General features: G+C 42.9%; 1 protein-coding gene across 1 annotated transcript; it reads left to right on the plus strand.

Moving 5' to 3' along the window:
- The first annotated feature begins 20,054 nt into the window (after nucleotides 1-20,054).
- On the plus strand, nucleotides 20,055-21,670 carry LOC123046358 (putative cis-zeatin O-glucosyltransferase). Its single transcript, XM_044469706.1, has one exon. It carries the CDS (start codon nucleotides 20,139-20,141, stop codon nucleotides 21,537-21,539), a length of 1,401 nt encoding a protein of 466 aa, XP_044325641.1. The 5' UTR covers nucleotides 20,055-20,138; the 3' UTR covers nucleotides 21,540-21,670.
- Nucleotides 21,671-21,900: the final 230 nt, after the last annotated feature.

Below are 21,900 nucleotides of genomic sequence, written 5' to 3' on the forward strand. Positions count from 1 at the left end.
AAGCACTCCTACGGTATCCGGGAGTTACACGATCTCATGGTCTAAGGAAAAGATACTTTGACATTGCAAAACTCTAGCAGACGAACTATACGATCTTGTGCTATGTTTAGGATTGGGTCTTGTCCATCACATCATTCTCCCAATGATGTGATCTCGTTATCAATGACATCCAGTGTCCATAGTCAGGAAACCATGACTATCTGTTGATCAACGAGCTAGTCAACTAGAGGCTCACTAGGGACATGTTGGTGTCTGTTATTCACACATGTATTACGATTTCCGGATAACACAATTATAGCATGAATAAAGACAATTATCATGAACAAGGAAATATAATAATAATGCTTTTATTATTGCCTCTAGGGCATATTTCCAACAGTCTCCCACTTGCACTAGAGTCAATAATCTAGTTACATTGTGATGAATCGAACACCCATGGAATTCTGGTGTTGATCATGTTTTGCTCTAGGGAGAGGTTTAGTCAACAGATCTGCTATATTCAGGTCCGTATGTACTTTACAAATCTCTGTGTCTCCATCTTGAACATTTTCACGAATGGAGTTGAAGCGACGCTTGATGTGCCTTGTCTTCTTGTGAAACCTGGGCTCCTTGGCAAGTGCAATAGCTCCAGTGTTGTCACAGAAGAGCTTGATCGGCCCCGACGCATTGGGTATGACTCCTAGGTCGGTGATGAACTCCTTCACCCATATTGCTTCATGTGCTGCCTCCGAGGCTGCCATGTACTCCGCTTCACATGTAGATCCCGCCACGACGCTTTGCTTGCAACTGCACCAGCTTACTGCCCCACCATTCAAAATATACACGTATCCGGTTTGTGACTTAGAGTCATCCAGATCTGTGTCGAAGCTAGCGTCGACGTAACCCTTTACGACGAGCTCTTCGTCACCTCCATAAACGAGAAACATTTCCTTAGTCCTTTTCAGGTACTTCAGGATATTCTTGACCGTTGTCCAGTGTTCCTTGCCGGGATTACTTTGGTACCTTCCTACCAAACTTACGGCAAGGTTAACATCAGGTCTGGTACACAGCATGGCATACATAATAGAACCTATGGCTGAGGCATAGGGGATGACGCTCATCTCTTCTATATCTTCTGCCGTGGTCGGACATTGAGCTGAGCTCAATTTCATACCTTGTAACACAGGTAAGAACCCCTTCTTGGATTGATCCATATTGAACTTCTTCAATATCTTATCAAGGTATGTGCTTTGTGAAAGACCTATGAGGCGTCTCGATCTATCTCTATAGATTTTGATGCCTAATATATAAGCAGCTTCTCCAAGGTCCTTCATTGAAAACTTTTATTCAAGTAGGCCTTGATGCTGTCCAAGAGTTCTATATCATTTCCCATCAAAAGTATGTCATCTACATATAATATGAGAAATGCTACAGAGCTCCCACTCACTTTCTTGTAAACGCAGGCTTCTCCATAAGTCTGTGTAAACCCAAACGCTTTGATCATCTCATCAAAGCGAATGTTCCAACTCCGAGATGCTTGCACCAGCCCATAAATCGAGCGTTGGAGCTTGCACACTTTGTCAGCATTCTTAGGATCTACAAAACCTTCCGGCTGCATCATATACAATTCTTCCTTAAGGAAACCATTAAGGAATCCCGTTTTGACGTCCATTTGCCATATTTCGTAATCATAGAATGCGGCAATTGCTAACATGATTCGGACGGACTTCAGCTTCGCTACCGGTGAGAAAGTCTCATCGTAGTCAACCCCTTGAACTTGTCGATAACCCTTAGAGACAAGCCGAGCTTTATAGATGGTCACATTACCATCCGCGTCTGTCTTCTTCTTAAAGATCCATTTATTTTCTATGGCTCACCGCTCAATGGGCAAGTCAGTCAAAGTCCATACTTCGTTTTCATACATGGATCCTATCTCGGATTTCATGGCTTCTAGCCATTTGTCGGAATCCGGGCCCGCCATCGCTTCTTCATAGTTCGAAGGTTCACCGTTGTCTAACAGCATGATTTCCAAGACAGGGTTGCCGTACCACTCTGGTGCGGAACGTGTCCTTGTGGACCTTCGAATTTCAGTAGGGGCTTGATCAGAAGTATCTTGATCATTAACTTCCTCTCTAGTCGGTGCAGGCACCTCAGGAACATTTTCTTGAGTTGCGCCATTTTCCGGTTCAAGAGGTAATACTTCATCAAGCTCTACTTTCCTCCCACTTACTTCTTTCGAGAGAAACTCTTTCTCCAGAAAGGACCCATTCTTGGCAACAAAGATCTTGCCTTCGGATCTAAGGTAGAAGGTGTACCCAATAGTTTCTTTTGGGTATCCTATGAAGACGCATTTTTCCGACTTGGGTTCGAGCTTTTCAGGTTGAAGTTTCTTGACATAAGCATCGCATCCCCAAACTTTTAGAAACGACAGCTTAGGTTTCTTCCCAAACCATAATTCATACGGTGTCGTCTCAATGGATTTCGACGGAGCCCTATTTAAAGTGAACGCAACAGTCTCTAAAGCATAGCCCCAAAAGGATAGCGGTAAATCGGTAAGAGACATCATAGATCGCACCATATCTAATAGAGTGCGATTACGACGTTCGGACACACCATTGCGCTGAGGTGTTCCAGGCGGCGTGAGTTGTGAAACTATTCCACATTTTCTTAAGTGTGTGCCAAACTCGTGACTCAAGTATTCTCCTCCACGATCTGATCGTAGAAACTTGATTTTCCTGTCACGTTGATTTTCAACCTCACTCTGAAATTCCTTGAACTTTTCAAAGGTTTCAGACTTGTGTTTCATTAAGTAGACATACCCATACCTACTTAAATCATCAGTGAGGGTGAGAACATAACGATAGCCACCGCGAGCCTCAACACTCATCGGACCGCACACATCAGTATGTATGATTTCCAATAAGTCGGTTGCTCGCTCCATTGTTTCTGAGAATGGAGTCTTGGTCATTTTACCCATAAGGCATGGTTCGCACGTGTCAAATGATTCATAATCAAGAGACTCTAAAAGTCCATCAGCATGGAGCTTCTTCATGCGTTTGACACCTATGTGACCAAGGCGGCAGTGCCACAAGTATGTGGGACTATCATTATCAACCTTACTTCTTTTGGTACTCACATTATGAACATGTGTAGCATCACGTTCGAGATTCATAAAGAATAAACCATTTACCATAGGAGCATGACCATAAAACATATCTCTCATAAAATGGAACAACCATTATTCTCAGATTTAAAAGAGTAGCCATCTCGAATTAAACGAGATCCCGATACAATGTTCATGCTCAAAGCTGGCACTAAATAACAATTATTAAGGTTTAAAACTAATCCCGAAGGGAGATGCAGAGGTAGCGTGTCGACGGCGATCACATTGACCTTGGAACCATTCCCGACGCGCATCGTCACCTCGTCCTTTGCCAGTTTCCGCTTATTCCGCAGCCCCTGCTTTGAGTTACAAATGTGAGCAACTGCACCGGTATCAAATACCCAGGAGCTACTACGGGCACTAGTAAGGTACACATCAATTACATGTATATCACATATACCTTTTGTTTTGCCGGCCTTCTTATCCCCTAAGTACTTAGGGCAGTTCCGCTTCCAATGACCGCTTCCCTTGCAATAAAAGCACTCAGTCTCGGGCTTGGGTCCATTCTTTGGCTTCTTCCCGGCAGCTTGCTTACCGGGCGCGGCAACCTCCTTGCCGTCCTTCTTGAAGTTCTTTTTACCCTTGTCTTTCTTGAACTTAGTGGTTTTATTGACCATCAACACTTGATGTTCCTTCCTGACTTCTACCTCTGCTGATTTCAGCATAGCAAATACTTCAGGAATGGTCTTTTCCATCCCCTGCATATTGAAGTTCATCACAAAGCTCTTGTAGCTTGGTGGAAGCAACTGGAGGATTCTGTCAATGACCGCATCATTCGGGAGATTAACTCCCAGCTGAGTCAAGCGGTTATGCAACCCAGACATAGTGAGTATGTGCTCACTGACAGAACTGTTTTCCTCCATCTTACAGCTGAAGAATTTGTCGGAGACTTCATATCTCTCGACCCGGGCATGAGCTTGGAAAACCATTTTCAGCTCTTCGAACATCTCATATGCTCCATGTCTCTCAAAATGCTTTTGGAGCCCCGGCTCTAGGCTGTAAAGCATGCCGCACTGAACGAGGGAGTAGTCATCGGAACGTGCCTGCCAAGCGTTCATAACATCTTGTTCTGCAGGGAGAACGGGTGCGTCACCAAGCGGTGCTTGTAGGACATAATCTTTCTTGGCAGCTATGAGGATGATCCTCAGGTTCCGGACCCAGTCCGTATAGTTGCTGCCATCGTCTTTCAGCTTGGTTTTCTCTAGGAACGCGTTGAAGTTGAGGACTACGTTGGCCATTTAATCTACAAGACATATTGTAAAATATTTAGACTAAGTTCATGATAATTAAGTTCAACTAATCAAATTATTAATGAACTCCCACTTAGATTAGACATCCCTCTAGTCATCTAAGTATTACATGATCCGAGTTAAACTAGACCGTGTCCGATCATCACGAGAGACGGACTAGTCAACATCGGTGAACATTTTCATGTTGATCGTATCTTCTATACGACTCATGCTCGACCTTTCGGTCTTCTGTGTTCCGAGGCCATGTCTGTACATGCTAGGCTCGTCAAGTCAACCTAAGTGTTTGCATGTGTAAATCTGTCTTACACCCATTGTATGTGAACGTCTGAATAAAACACCCGATCATCACGTGGTGTTTTGAAACAGCGAACTGTCGCAATGGTGCACAGTTAGGGGGAACACTTCTTGAAATTATTATGAGGGATCACCTTATTTACTACCGTCGTTCTAAGTAAACAAGATGCAAAACATGATAAACATCACATGCAATCAAATAATAAACGTGACATGATATGGCCAATATCACATAGCTCCTTTGATCTCCATCTTGGGGCTCCATGATCATCTTGTCACCGGCTTGACACCATGATCTCCATCATCATGATCTCCATCATCGTGTCTCCATGAAGTTGCTCGCCAACTATTACTTCTACTACTATGGCTAACGCGTTTAGCGATAAAGTAAAGTAATTTACATGGCGTTTCTTGATGACACGCAGGTCATATAAAAGAATAAAGACAACTCCTATGGCTCCTGCCGGTTGTCATACTCATCGACATGCAAGTCGTGAATCCTATTACAATAGCATGAACATCTCATACATCACATATAGATCATTCATCATTCATCACAACTTTGGCCATATCATATCACAAACCACTTGCTGCAAAAACAAGTTAGACGTCCTCTAATTGTTGTTGCAAGTTTTACGTGGCTGAATTAGGGTTCTAGCAAGAACGTTTTCTTACCTACGTTAAAGCCACAACGTGATTTGTCAACTTCTATTTACCCTTCATAAGGACCCTGTTCATCGATTCCGCTGCAACTAAAGTAGGAGAGACAGACACCCGCCAGCCACCTTATGCAACTAGTGCATGTTAGTCGGTGGAACCGGTGTCACGTAAGCGTACGTGTAAGGTTGGTCCGGGCCGCTTCATCCCACAATACCGCTGAAGCAAGAAAGGACTAGTAACGGCAAGAAAGTTGACAAATCGACGCCCACAACAAATTGTGTTCTACTCGCGCAAGAAGAACTACGCATAGACCTAGCTCATGATGCCACTGTTGGGGAACGTTGCAGAAAACAAAAATTTTCCTACTCGTTTCACCAAGATCATCTAGGAGTTCATCTAGCAACGAGTGATTAGATGCATCTACATACCTTTGTAGATCGCGCACGGAAGCGTTCAAAAGAACGGTGATGATGTAGTCGTACTCGACGTGATCCAAATCACCGATGGCCAGCGCCGAACGGACGGCACCTCCGCGTTCAACACACGTACGGGACAGGAGACGTCTCCTCCTTCTTGATCCAGCAAGGGGGGAGGAGAGGTTGATGAAGATCCAGCAGCACGATGGCGTGGTGGTGGATGCAGGGCGTCACAGCAGCAGGGCTTCGCCGAGACTACGAGGGAGAGACGTAACGGGGGGGAGATGGAGGCGCCAGGGGCTGGTGTGAAATCCCTCCTCTCCCCCCCACTATATATAGGGGTGCCAGGGGGGCGCCGGCCCTAGTAGATGAGATCTACTAGGGGGGCGGCGGCCAAGGGGAGGTTTCCCTCCCCCCCAAGGCACCTAGGGGTGCCTTCCACCACATGGACTCTTCCATGGTGGAAACCCTAGGCGCATGGGCCTATAGGGGCTGGTTCCCTTGGCCCATCTAGGCCAAGGCGCACCCCCTACAGCCCATGTGGCCCCCCGGGATAGGTGGCCCCACCCGGTGGACCCCCGGGACCCTTCCGGTGGTCCCGGTACAATACCGATAACCCCGAAACTTGTCCCGATGCCCGAAATAGCACTTCCTATATATAATTCTTTACCTCCGGACCATTCCGGAACTCCTCGTGACGTCCGGGATCTCATCCGGGACTCCGAACAACATTCGGGTTTCTGCATATACATATCTTCATAACCCTAGCGTCACCGAACCTTAAGTGTGTAGACCCTACGGGTTCGGGAGATAAGCAGACATGACCGAGACGACTCTCCGGTCAATAACCAACAGCGGGATCTGGATACCCATGTTGGCTCCCACATGCTCCACGATGATCTCATCGGATGAACCACGATGTCGAGGATTTAATCAATCCCGTACGCTATTCCCTTTGTCTATCGATATGTTACTTGCCCGAGATTCGATCGTCGGTATCCCAATACCTCGTTCAATCTCGTTACCGGCAAGTCACTTTACTCGTACCGTAATGCATGATCCCGTGACCAGACACTTGGTCACTCTGAGCTCATTATGATGATGCATTACCGAGTGGGCCCAGTGATACCTCTCCGTCATACGGAGTGACAAATCCCAGTCTTGATCCATGTCACCCAACAGACACTTTCGGAGATACCCGTAGTCTACCTTTATAGTCACCCAGTTACGTTGTGACGTTTGGCATGCCCAAAGCACTCCTATGGTATCCGGGAGTTACACGATCTCATGGTCTAAGGAAAAGATACTTTGACATTGGAAAACTCTAGCAAACGAACTATACGATCTTGTGCTATGTTTAGGATTGGGTCTTGTCCATCACATCATTCTCCCAATGATGTGATCTCGTTATCAATGACATCCAGTGTCCATAGTCAGGAAACCATGACTATCTGTTGATCAACGAGCTAGTCAACTAGAGGCTCACTAGGGACATGTTGGTGTCTATTATTCACACATGTATTACGATTTCCGGATAACACAATTATAGCATGAATAAAGACAATTATCATGAACAAGGAAATATAATAATAATGCTTTTATTATTGCCTCTAGGGAATATTTCCAACAATAATAGCATGGAACAATCAAAAATTATAGATACGTTGGAGACGTACCAACCTCGCCTCTCGTAGATCCTTGATGTCCTTTTCCGTTACGGAAGAGGCCATCCACTTGCCCTGGGAACCGAATCCGGCCAACGCTGGAGAGGTTGGGGCGAAGGTAAAGATTAGAACTTGGGCACTAGAGCTCGAGGACGGAAGGGCTGAGGAAGAAGAAGGTGTGAGGTGAATAGATGGGTCCTTGTCCTCTTATAAAGGCAGTGAATATCAAGTGCCCCCTCATAAGCCTTAAACCTCGCCTATTCCCAACGAGATGTGCGAACGGCACGGTTGGATTACCCAAACCCGCATTGATGAGAATCCTGTGATAAGGGGACACGATCTCTGCTTTGACAAGACATGTCAGTGGCCATACCTCGAAACACGAAGCGGGGGCCGTAAAACGGTTCAGAATAATAACGAGGGCAGAGTATAATGTCTCACCAAAAAAGTTGCCCTTGGACATGACTTATTTTGTTTTAAGTATTGTTGCCTTTACAGCTTAGGGTTGTAATTGTTAAGTAGGGTCGGATACAACTCTTATGTGCAGAAGACTGCTTTGGAGTATTCAAAGAAGGAACCCGCCTTGCAATGCCGAAGACAATCTGTGTGCCGCATAAATCATCATTAAAGCCCGGTTCAGGGGCTACTGAGGGAGTCCTGAACTAGGGGGTCCTCGGGTGACCGGGCTATGTGATATGGGCCGGACTAATGGGCCGTGAAGATACAAGATCAATGACCTTCCCCCGTGTCCGGATGGGACTCTCCTTTGTGTGGACGGCAAGCTTGGCATTCGGATCATGCATCTTCCTTTCTCTGTAAACCGACTTTGTACAACCCTAGGTCCCTCTGTTGTCTATATAAACCGAAGGGTTTAGTCCGTAGAGGCAATCATAATCATACAGGCTAGACATCTAGGGTTTAGCCATTACAATCTCGAGGTAGATCAACTCTTGTAACCCCTATACTCATCAAAGTCAATCAAGCAGGAAGTAGGGTATTACCTCCATTAAGAGGGCCCAAACCTGGGTAAACATCGTGTCTCCTGCCTCCTGTTACCTTTGATCCTTAGACGCATAGTTCGGGACCCCCTACCCGAGATCTGCCGGTTTTGACACCGACAATACTCGCTAGAAGGGGTTATCGCGGGCCCCGGCGTCTACTTTTGGCGGTATTTTTAACTTCCTTTCCTTGATTCGCTTTCCCAAACAAGGCATAATGCCTGGGAGATATGCAGATTAATTATCGAGGACTCAAGCGTCCCATCATAACACGTCCTAATATAAGCCCAATAGAGAGGTAATTTTACCTCCACCCCACCTGTTTCTTCCTTGCACCAACCCAACTCTCCCTTCCATCTTCGCTTCTAGAGCTCTATCAATGACTCATGCTCCAGGGTCGTTAAAATGCCCGAATGATCCCCTCGATGGAGACTGGCGGAGTTGCTCGGTTACCCAAGGCCAACTAAATTGACTTGCAACATAGGGTATTTGTCTAATCCAGATTTTGCACTAGTCTACCGTAGGCTGGTGGCTAGGGGTCCTCAATGATAGGTATCCCACACCTAATGGGGAAGAGTGAATCTTCTTCATACCTTATCTCCTACGTGGGCTCGGATTTCCCGTACATCCTTTCCTTAGGGGCCTCCTAGAGTTCTATGGGATCCAGCTCCACAACCTCACGCCCAATGCCATCCTCCACATATGAGGCTTTGTCACTCTTTGCGAAGCTTTTCTTATCTACAAAGCTTTTTTTAGCTGCGAAGCACACTTCGAGTTCTGGCAGAAGTATTTTTTGATTCCTTTCTCCAAGAACATCGTAAATTTTAAAGTGGGAGGCACCGAGGTATGCAGAGTACCTGGGACAAATTACCTCCATGGCACCCCTAAGTGTTGGGAGACATTGTAGAAAACAAGAAATTTGCACCTACGCACACCCAAGATCAATATGAAGATGCATAACGGGTTGTGAACACGATCGTTACCGTCACTGACTTGCAGCGGAAGAAGAACATGTTGGTGTAAATCGTACTTGGAGTCAATTGAATCATCGATGAACAATACCGTGAACCGCCCACGAACATTCCCTCGAACCGAAGACCAAAAGTACGACATCTCTACTTGGTTGCAAGCGTGCAACCTTCATGAACCAACGCGCTTCACCGTCTAGAGCTAATCGTTGCCGGAGAGTTAGAGGGAGGAGATTAGAACCACATTGGGCTTCTAATTATGAGGATTAGAGGATTAGTATAGCTCTAATTAGTCAATTCGGACCAACTACAATTAGAACTAGGAGAACTAGAGGAGGCTCTAGACATTGTGTGTTCAAAGGGTGGAAGTCCTCTAGTATATATAGGTTGGAGGGGAGAGGAGGGGCTTCATAAGGGGAGGGATAGTCTCTCCCCTTTGGGCGGCCAAGGGAGGAGGAGTTGGACTCCTCCCCCTCTCAAATATGGCCTCCTTGCTTCAGGAAGGGTGGCGCCTAGGACCAAGTTGCCTTCCACCACTTGGCCTTTTAAGGCCCGTTGATATTAAATTAAATATAGGATTGTTCTAAATACTTTTAGACCATTATATATATAATTTAACATCCCCAAAAACATTTTCCACACACACACACACACACACACACACACACATATATATATATACACATAACCTGAGGTTGTATATATACATAAACACTATTCTGATCACGGGATGAGAATAATATTCTGATCACAACCTGACCTGCCCCGCTAGTAGTACGTTGAACTTCCCTGTGAACTAGGTTGAACAGCCGCCAACATTGCCCAAATGGGGCTTGCGATATACCGTTGGAAAGCTATGGACACCAGTATCATGACCCAACTTCAATTTTTGGCAAAATGTAAGCGGTTTAAGAGCAGTTTTGAAAACCGTTTTTTCTTCACACAAAAAACGTGAATCGTATTTTTGATCGCATTTATAAACCGTTTATCGGAATGAGGCATATAATATGGCATTGGAAATCTGCTGCAAAACCGCTACTTCCACATGTTGAAAGTTTTCTCTAATTCTCTATGGTTAAAGAGTAATTTGAAAAAACGTATAATTTCGCAAACCGAACAGCTGAGTTCGTATTTTCAACGTAATTTCTAAACGGCTAATCCACTTGAGGCATATGATATGACGTTGGAAAGCTTATGAAAATGCACTACTCTTTCATTTTCAAAGTTTTTTCTAATTTTGAACGGTTTAAAAGTAATTTAGAAAACGGTACAAGTCCTACCAAGTTCGTATTTTCAATATAATTTTTTAACCGTGCGTCCGAATGCAGCAAATGATATGGCGTTAGAAAATTTGAACAAATACGAAACTTTTTGGTATGTATTATTTCTCCCAATTCTTTATGGTTTTAAGTCAGTTTCGAAAATGGCGAAAAACGTATTTTCGCCATATTTTCTTCAAACTTTATCGAAATGGCGCAAACAATATACCGATGAAAAGCTACGGAAAATGCGAAACTTTTACATGTTGACAGTTTTCTCTGATTCCTATCCATTTTCAAGTAGTTTCAAAAATGGCGAGATCATTCGGTGTGCCTTTATCGCAAAACAGATTCGCCAAAAATGCATCGCGTGAAGTACCTGAACTTCTCGGTATGAAACCTTGAACTTCACTCTGTTTTTCACGTGCTTTTTTTCTCGTATATCTCTATCCACTGCTCCTAGCTCTACATCCACTCACCGGAATTGAGCAAGTGATATACCGATGGAAAGCTGTTGTAAACATGCAACTTTCCCGTGTTGATCATTTTTTCATACTCGCGATGATTTTAAAAGTTTTTCATCTGAAATTCATTCAGCGTAGTAGTTGAACTTCATGCTATTTTCACGTTGAACTTCTGTGACGTATTTTTGTTTGTACACGCGCCTGAACTTCGCTCTATACGAACCCGACCTTCGGGCTATCTTTGCAACCGTGGCTTCCCCCGCGAATTATTCTGATTAGTAGTGTTCTATATGATGTTAGTGTAATCTAGAAAGGTTTTTTAACAAGTAAATACCAGTTTTAAATAGAAATCTCGCTCGCTGGCGGATTTTGCTCTCGGGTTGTGATGAAATTGCGATTTTTGCAATTTTACTGCCTGATTTGTTCGACCTGAACTTCCCCTAGTGCTAGGTTGAACTTCCGTCAACATTGCCCAAATGGGGCTTGCGATATACCGTTGGAAAGCTATGAACACCAGTATCATGACCCAGCTTAAAATGTTGGCAAAATATAAGTGGTTTAAGAGCAGTTTTGAAAACCGTTTTTTCTTCATACAAAAAACCTAAATCGTATTTTCGATCGCATTTCTAAACCGTTTATCGGAATGAGGCAAATAACATGGCATTGGAAAGCTGCTGTAAAACCGCTCCTTCCACATGCTGAAAGTTTTTTCTAATTCCCTATGGTTAAAAAGTAATGTGGAAAATTGTAAAATTTCGCAAACCGAACAACCGAGTTCGTATTTTCGTTGCCATTTCTAAATGCCTAATCCAATTGAGACAAATTATATCGCGTTGGAAAGCTTATGAAAACGCGCTTTTTTCTCATGTTGAAAGTTTTTTCTAATTTTGAATGGTTTAAGAGTAATTTAGAAAACGGTACAAGTTCTACCAAGTTTGTATTTTCGATATTTTTTTAATCATACGTCCGAACATAGCAAATGATATGGCGTTGGAAAGCCTGAACAAATGCGGAACTTTTTGGTATATATTGTTTCTCCAAATTCATTACGGTTTTACGTTGATTTTGAAAATGGCTAAAAACGTATTTTCACCGTAATTTCTACAAACTTCATCGGAACGGGACAAATAATATACTGTTGAAAAGCTACGAAAAATGTGAAACTTTTTCATGTTGATGATTTTCTCTGAATCCCAACCATTTTCAAGTAATTTCAGAAACGACGAGCTCACTCGTTCTGCCTTTATCGCGAAACAGATTCGTTGAAAATGCATTGCGTGAAGTACTTGAACTTCTGAGGCAGTTCTGCCTGAACTTCACTCTGTTTTTCACGTGTTTTTTTTGCTCATAGCTCTTCATTCACTCACTGTAATTAAGCAACTGATATACCGATGGAAAGCTGCTATAAACATGCAACTTTTCCGTGTTGATCATTTTTTCATACTTGCGACGGTTTTAAAAGATTTTCTTATGAAATTCATTCAGTGTAGTAGTTGAACTTCCTGCTGTTTTCACGTTGGACTTCTGTGACATATTTTTTGTTTGTAATTTTCCCATCCATTTTCGTCAGTGTTACACAAATGATATTCTTTTTGTACAAACCTCTCTCACAATATTTTTTTAACTTTCTCCGACCGAGGACTTGGACTTACACAAATGATATTCCTGTCGTTTTGAAGTAAATTAGAAAATGACAAGATCATGATTTCTGCCTTCATCGTGAATGGAAATGCACTGCCTGAAGTAGTTGAACTTCTCGGGCATGTCTGTTTGAACTTCACTCTGTTTTTGACGTGCTATTTTTTGACATGCTATTTTCGCACTGCGTGAAGTAGTTGAACTTCTGGGGCATGTTTGTTTGAACTTCACTCTGTTTCACTTTATTTGTATTTTTCTTGTATGAAATACACACCATGTAGTACGTGAACTTCCGGTTGTTGTCACTTTTGAACTTCTCTCTGGTTTGAGAGAATTATTTTAAAACACAAAAAAACATATTTTTAATGTATTTTGGACATCTAAAGACATGGTGAACCTCTCTCACAAGAATTTTTTCAACTTTTCCTCGCTGAGCACTTGAACTTCTATCAACCATTCTTTTCATTTATGAGTTGTTTTTAAAAGTGCAAAAAATGGTGCCTTGTTTTTTACTTTTTCAACAGGTAAATCCTAGGTTTTAATAAAATCTGAACTTCTCTGTTATTTCAATTTGAACTTCACCTTTTTATATTTTGAGTAAAGAATTGTATTCGATTTTTATACGGAAAAAATTGAACATGGAAATAGAAGGTGAACCTGTCTCGCAAGAATTTTTGAACTTCCCCTGACAGAGCACTTGAACTTCTAGCAACAAACTGTTTAAGCTTTTATTTTTCTATACTTTTTATTCTGACCTAAAATGCATTCCTTGCGGTACTTGAACTTCTCATTGTTTTCACTATGAACTTCTGTCACATTTTTGTGCATACATTGAATTACACGCAATTGAAGGTCGGACGTCATTTTTTGCTATTTTCAAACATGTAATTGGAGGTCGGATGTCCCACAATATTAATTTTGCACCGTGCATGGAGGACCACGTGAACTTCTTGCAACAAACCTTTTAAGCTTTTGGTTTTCTATTCTTATATTCTTATCTGAAACGCATCTCGTGTAGTAGTTGAACGTCTCACTGTTTTTCCTTGATCTTCTGTCACATATTTTTGCTCAACCTCTCTCACAGGAATTTTTGAACTTTTCTTGGGCTGAGCACTTGAACTTATAGCAACAAAACTTTTAGCCTTTGCTTTTTCATTCTTTTTTTTCATACAAATGCACACCATGTAGTACATGAACTTCCGATAGTTATCAATCTGAACTTCTCTTGGTTACGTGAACATATCTGAGTTTTTTATGAATATTAATCTGAATTTCTTAATTCTTTTTTTATGAATTTTGAAGCGCTCTATTTTTAAAAGTTAAACTTCTTGTTATTTTATTTTTGAACTTCTTCTTTCCATTCTTTAATAACAAGGGAAATCTGTATTTTCTATAATCATCGAACTTCTCCATCTTTTTAATATGGACTTCCTGGTTTTATTTTCTTAATCTTTTTTATGAAATTTTGAAGCGTTGTATTATTAAAAGTTGAACTTCTTGTTATTTAATTTTTGAACTTCTTGTTTTCATTCTTTAATAACGAGGAAATCTGAGTTTTCTATAATCATCGAACTTCTCCATCTTTTTAATTTGGACTTCCTCATTTTATTTCTTTTAGCGACGGAAAAATCCTAATTTTTGATAGACCTCGAGTCGCCCCGTTTTTAAATTTGAGCTTCTAGGTTTATTTTAACAGAGAAAATCTTTTTTTATAAATTTGTTTGAGATGCTTTTTTTAATGGCCTTCTTTTGGGTTTGTAACAAGCATTGAAATTCTTCGTCTTTTTAATTTGAACTTCTTATTTTAGATTTTTTTTATTTGCATCTTGGTTTTGTACTAAAAATTGAACTTCTCGGTTATTTAAATTCGAACCTCTAGGTTTTTATATAACCCCTTTATTATTAAAAAGTTGAACTTCTTTGTATTTTTAATTTGACTTTCTTGGTTCTGTAATTAACATTGAACCTCTATGTTTGTTAAATTTGAACCTCTAATTTCTTTTGGAAACATGGAAAATGATTTCTTGAAATAATTTTTTTAACTACTAAGTCTTTTAAAACTTTTTTAGTTCTTCCTTATTTTTAAATTTTAACTTCTTCATTTTATTATTTAGTAATGAAAAAACATCTAAGTTTTTTAATCTTCGAACTTCTCTTTTTTTTTACTTTGAACTTCTTAGAAAAATATGGTTTTAAATAAGCAAACAATATTCTAGGTTTTTAAATCTGAACTTCTAGGTTTTTTGATCTTCTCGGTTATTTCAAATTGAACTTCTAGGTTTTTCAAATTTGAACTTCTATGTTTTTTATGACCTTGTTGGTTATTTCAAAATTTCTAGTTTTTAAAAAAAATCCATTTTATATACTTTTTTTTGAACTCCTCTGTTATTTTGAGTTGGATTTCTCTCTTATTTTTCAGAAACGAGGAAAAACTAACTTTTAAAAAACTGGTTATTTTTTATGAACGAGAAAAATCCAATTTTTTTAAAAAAGAAACATGAGCAATTTCTTGTATATCCTATTTTAGATGACATCTCATTCACATACGAGAAAGTAATGCCTTAGCTTAGCTTTGTTTTTTAACAAACGAGAATTTCTTTCAAGCTCTTTTGTTGGATTTTTTTATTAAACAGATGGAGGGCGACAAAGTTTGCACACGCATACATAGTTTGAACTCTCTCAGGATCATTATATGAACTTCTATAGTTTCTTTTTTCACTAAAATCTGAGAGGTTGATTTTTGTTTTCTAACACACGATATGCGAGAGCAAAATGTTTTTTAAGTTAACGCTAACTGTGTTATATCTTGTGAAGTTTTTTTTTGTCTCATGAGATTTTTAGGCATTTTTTGTTGTCGGTGAAATGGCCTAGGCGGTCCTTTTTTCATTGATGAATTTCTTGAGTATATGTGGCACACGTGAAGTTAGGAATTTCTCAAACATGAACTTTGCATGCTACAGAAATTTAAGAAAATTACGCACAACAATACACATACACTTCGTGTGCTACGTGCACAACCAATACATCTTCAAGTGTAGCACAGCAATACATCATCAAGCTTGGTAGCAACATACAAAAATAGTGTCACAGGAAAAATCCTAGGGGGAAATTTTCATATAGACATTTTTTTTTCAAATTCATCATCTTTTACGAGCTATTTTTATAAAATGCCAAAATGACGTTATCCTTTTGTAACATGAAAAAACTGAATTTTTTATAGATATCATACTGCACTACTTTTAAAATTTGAACTTTTGTGTGTATTTTTTCGTACAAAGAGAATAAGTGAATTTTCACGCATAAACTTGTTTTTGTTACATTTTTTTGAACTTTTTCCTCATCTCATATATGAATTGTTCTTCCATTCACACATGAATGAAAACACCTATCACACAAACACATACAAAACATGCGCACACACAACTACCATACACTTTCCATGAAGAAATCATATTTCCTACGTTTTTCTCTTTTGCATCTAAAATCATCATTCCTACTTAAAACCAGAAAAAAAGGGCAAGAAACGAACTTGTTATTCATTGGCACTCTGCAATGAACAACAAAGTTGTTCTTTTTTGTCACTTGTACTGAATAAATAACAATCTTTTTTACCACAGTGAACGAGGCAAATACAACAACGACACCATAGCACTGCAGTCTTCTCGAACTTCTATCCGTATTTTTTTTGAACTGCATCGCCGCGCAGGAATCCACTGAGCTCACAAAAGCTCCCGTCCATGGCGTTCATCGTGCAGAGGAAGGTTTAGGGAGACAAGCGCTCGGTGGCGAAGGCGGCCCTGTGGCCGGGGCTGGTGGAGGGGGGTCGCGAGACCGGTAGCTGGTGCACGACCCTCGTCGGTGGGTGCAGCCGTTGTCTGCGGCGGAGCGTAGAGGTGCTGGTGGCGCGACTCGGGTGGTGGGAGAAGGGCAGCGGCGCGATGGAGAAGGCGGGCAGCAGCACTGTTGTGAAGGCGGGGCGGCAGCGCGCTGTGGAAGGCACGCCATCGCGATGGCCGAATCCGGAGACGGTGGTAAATGGATCCCAAGGCGGTGTGCGCACGGTGGCCGGATTCATGGTTGAAGCAGGGGAGGGGCCCCATAGCGGCGCAGGAGGTGGCCGAGGCCCGGCGGCGCGGGAGGTAGCCGGGGCCCGGCGGCGGCGCGGGGTCCTGGTTGACGACGGCGCGTGTCACCTGGCCCGGTGCCAGCGGGGGTGGGGTTGGTGGCCTGGGGCACCTCCGCGCTGGGAAGTTGCACGAGGGCGGCGAGTGGGTGGAGGTGGGAGGTCGGGGTGCCGACGGTGGGGTGTTTGGTGGCCAAGGGCCCGGTGGCGGCGGGGCGGTTGACCGAGGCTCGCCGGCGGCGCGAGCCAGGGTGGGAGGCGGCCCTGGCGGTGTGATGCAGTTCGGGGATCGAGGAAGGTGCGATGAGGGGATCGTGGGAGGGTGGATGGGCTTTTTTTTAGGGTGTGCCTAGAACTCATCTAGATGAAATATAATTTGGTCTCATTCACTTTGAAAACAAGAACAGATACAACCCACATCAGCATACACGCATCTTATAGCATCACATCCAATGGCTATAAAAGGTGAATGAGACCAAATTATATCTCATCTAGATGAGTTCTAGCAAAACTGTTTTTTTTACCGGTCAGGGTGGGTCGCTGGCGATCTCAGGAGGATCCCCTCGGCCCCTATATAGCGGCTCTGTGATCCAAATAACTATTCTAATCCTGGAATTAGAATAGTGTTTTATATAAATATATATATATATATATAGGTAAAAGTGTGTCTATCATAGCTTGTCAACAAACTAGTTAAGGCTTGCTAAACATTTAAGGGTTTAAAAGTAAGTAAAAAATATGAAATAAATAAGGAAGCCTCAATCTAATATAATAAGATGATCCAACGGTGTGATTTTGAAAATATGCATTTATGTGTCCTCAGTGAAAAAACAAGCATTTCAGCTCACTGCAGGATCAATATATATTGAAACATTTGTTCTTTTTGTTCAGGACACATGCAGCCATATTTTTCCAATCCATCTATTGGATCATGTTATATTGTAGGTGTGTTGGTTCAGTATTTTTTTTAGGATTTTTGAGAACTTTTACACCGTTGAAAACCTTAACTAGTTCTGTGGCAAGCTTGTGACCCCAAAACGCTTCCGGATCCTCTTGGGATTATTTTGAATATTAACGAAACAATTCCACAAATATATTCTCATCACTCTTGTCCTACTAACACTTAGAAGATTTTGATTTCCTTAAGCTTGTGACCCCGTAGGTTTAGTAATTCATAGACATGAATAAAACCCCTTATGACTGATAGCAGAACCGTGGACGTCCATATCGATCCCTATGAGCATATGAATGATATTCGAGTGAACTTTTGGTTATCATGTGATTTTACCTTTGCTTCGCGATACTTCACAAAACCCGAGATGCATATGTATCCTCCTGAGTCATCACATGCTCCTTATAGCGTTATCCTCGTTACAGGTTTTGTTCTTGTTTCTTGTTATTGTGTTCCGGCATCCCGATGACGAAGTCAACTATGTCTGTCCAGACGATGATGGATGCCATCACACCGAGAAGTCCCTAAGAATATCTCTCCATTGTTGGAGGAGCAAATCCCACTCTCGAGCTATCTAGTCACTTGTTAAACAACTTTCCAATAAACCGAATCAATAGGGACTTCTACATGTATTTACCTGTGTATCTCACAAACACATTAGTTTCTCAATCAAGTTTGTCATCAATACTCCAAAACCAACTAGGGGTGGCACTAGATGCACTTACACCTCCGTTCCTTTTCTAAGGTGTATTAGTTTTTTGATAAAATTGTACAATATAAGGTGCATTTATTTTAATTCCTCATAATACCCTTCTCACCCTCTAAAAAATAGGAATGTATCTCCCTTTTGATTGTCTGCATCTCTCCTTATAGCAAAAGAAGAAAAGTCTCTCTCTCTCTCAATTCCATGTATCTCTTACTTTCGTGGACCAATTGATTTCCTTGTCACTAACCAACAAATTTTCCAACAGTAATTTCATCCTAATTTCTCTATAACTGTGTGCCTTGATCACGTGCCAAAAATAATACATCTTACATAAAGGAATGGAGGGAGTAATTCCTATTCAAATGGACCTAATTAATTGCATATGTAATTAACTATCTACCCAATTAATTGCATTAATGGTTTGGTTTCCAAATTAATTCAGTGCTCGATTTTTAAAATATTTTCGCATGAATGACTGCTACAACGACGACTACTACCGAGTATTGTAGGACATATTTATTTTACAAATTTCTTGACATTTGAATGGACACACTTGATTTGAGAATGTATTATGTCTGTCTCTCTGTATGACTAAGAAGAAAAATAATATGACCGCGTCCACGAACGCCTGTATGTGGTGGTCCCACGACCAGCCTTCCATCACGACCATCCTCGACGCAGTGATCCAGGCCCTCGCATTCTCAAGTATCGTGCCGACATAAGGCCCGGCCACGATGTCCTCCATGGTATCGCACATGACGTCCCTCTGCGGGTGCGCACAGATGCATACACCCATAAGAAAAAGATATGTTAATTCTATTGTATTAGAAAAACGTGATTGTCAGTTAATAGCAGATATAATAACAATAGTAGTAATAATAACAATAACAACCATAATAATAATAATAATAATAATAATAATAATAATAATAATAATAATAATAATAATAATAATAATAATAATAATAATAATAATAATAATAATAATAATAAAATGGCATAATGCGTGAATTAATGATTTTTTATTGAGCAATATCTCATTTCGTTTTGTAAGGTTGTCGAGAAAAATATTATGTTCATATTTTAGGAAGGTGATATCACATATATGATGCGATTTCTAAATTCTTAATTATTTATTATTTACATGATTAAAAGGAATCAACACCTGCCAAAACAAGCATGAAACAAGATCTCCCTCTTTCATAAGATTTGGTTTTTAATGGAAAGAAGAAACCAGTAAGAAGGGGTGTTGAGAGGTGAGAAAAAATAAAAACCGGTCAAAAATAAACCGTATCAGTATGAGGATACCAACTTTCCCTTCTTCATTAGTAGTACAGATTTGTAAGTGTATTATTATGACATGAGCCATGACGATAAGCATTTCGTGGAAGATTTGACTTGGTAAGTCTATTATCTGCGAATCCTTCGATCCTGAGAAAATAAATGCCGGAGATTTGGAGCTTCACCCGATATTTGCTGGCTTCCACTGTGACCTGCTCTGCTAGCTCTCCTCTGCTGGCTTCTGTTTTGCTCGCTGCCGCCTACATATAGCCCGCGTACACTGCCGTCCAGTCTCATCGGCCACTCAGCACCACAGAACGGTGATGGGGAGAGAGAAGCACGCAATGGATTCTGTGGCGGTCGTGGCGGTGCCGTTCCCGGCGCAGGGCCACCTCAACCAGCTGCTGCACCTGTCGCTGCAGCTCGCGTCGCGCGGCCTGGACGTGCACTACGCCGCGGCCGCGCAGCACATCCGGCAGGCGCGCACGCGCGTGCACGGCTGGGGCGAGGAGGCGCTCCAGTCGATCCAGTTCCACGACCTCGGCATCTCCAGCTACGTCTCACCGCCTCCAGACCCCACCGCCGACTCGCCCTTCCCCTCCCACCTCATGCCCCTGTTCGAGGCCTACACCGCCAGCGCGCGCGCCCCGCTCGCGGCCCTCCTCGAGGACCTCTCTGGTTCCTGCCGCCGCGTGGTCGTAGTGCACGACCGCATCAACGCCTTCGCCGCTGAGGAGGCCGCGCGGCTGCCCAACGGCGAGGCGTTCGGGCTGCACTGCGTGGCCGTGTCGATGCTCGTCGGAAGAATCGACGCCAACCACCGGCTACTGCGTGAGAACGGCGTCGTCCTCAGCTCCGTCGAGCGCTATGCGACCAAGGAGTTCATAGAGTACGCCAACCGGGCCAGACCGGCGAAACAGATCTCGACTGGCGCGGGCATCCTGGCAAACTCATGCCGCGCGCTCGAGGGTGATTTCATCGACGTTGTCGCCGGGCACCTGGCCGCCGACGGCAAGAAGCTCTTCGCCATCGGACCGCTAAACCCACTGCTCGACGCCAGCGCGTCGAAGCAGAGCAAGCAGCGGCACGAGTGCCTGAACTGGCTCGACAAGCAGCCTCCGTCGTCCGTGCTGTACGTGTCCTTCGGCACGTCGTCGTCTCTGCGAGCGGAGCAAATCGAGGAGCTTGCAGCAGCACTGCGCGGCAGCAGACAGAGGTTCATATGGGTGCTGCGCGACGCCGACCGCGGCGACATATTCGTGGAGGCCGGCGAGAGCCGCCACGAGAAGTTCCTATCAGAGTTCACCAAGCAGACGGAAGGGACGGGGCTGGTGGTCACCGGGTGGGCGCCGCAGCTGGAGATCCTAGCACACAGCGCAACGGCGGCGTTCATGAGCCACTGTGGCTGGAACTCGACCATGGAGAGCATGAGCCACGGCAAGCCGATTCTCGCCTGGCCCATGCACTGCGACCAGCCGTGGGACGCGGAGCTTGTCTGCAACTACCTCAAGGCCGGCATCCTCGTGCGCCCATGGGAGAAGCACAGTGAGGTGGTCAAAGCGAAGGCCATCCAGGAAGTCATCGAGGAGGCCATGCTCTCCGACAAAGGAATGAGCATCCGCCAACGGGCAAGGGTGCTCGGGGATGCCGTCCGTGCCTCCGTGGCTGACGGCGGTTCATCACGCAAGGACCTAGATGTTTTCACTGCTTACATCACCAGGTGATCGACAAAATGCCATGTGGGACGATGCCTTTTGATGCCAATACAGTTTTTTTCTCAGCCAGCTGATTTGCCTTTTGATGCCGATACAGTTTTTTTCCAGTCAGCTGATTATGCATGCGGTTTCATAATTCACGTGTCAGAATTGTAGTTTTTTTTTAACATGGGTACAGACACGAGCCCTCATATACACGCGCATACACTCACCCCTATGAACGCACACATGCAAACCCTATTCCTATGAGCGCATCCGAAAGCCTAAGTCAGCATATCATCTTGAGATTTACGAAGTCACCCTAGGCGCCTCGTCGTCGACAGGAACGTCTCCCCCCACTGAATGCGCATCGCCGGAAATCCTGAAATAA

This window comes from Triticum aestivum, chromosome 2B (assembly GCF_018294505.1).
Source record: "Triticum aestivum cultivar Chinese Spring chromosome 2B, IWGSC CS RefSeq v2.1, whole genome shotgun sequence".
Taxonomy (NCBI): domain Eukaryota; kingdom Viridiplantae; phylum Streptophyta; class Magnoliopsida; order Poales; family Poaceae; genus Triticum; species Triticum aestivum.

Excerpts from the sequence above, each read along its gene's own strand:
- LOC123046358 (XM_044469706.1), top strand. The coding sequence starts at position 20,139 with ATGGGGAGAGAGAAGCACGCAATGGATTCTGTGGCGGTCGTGGCGGTG.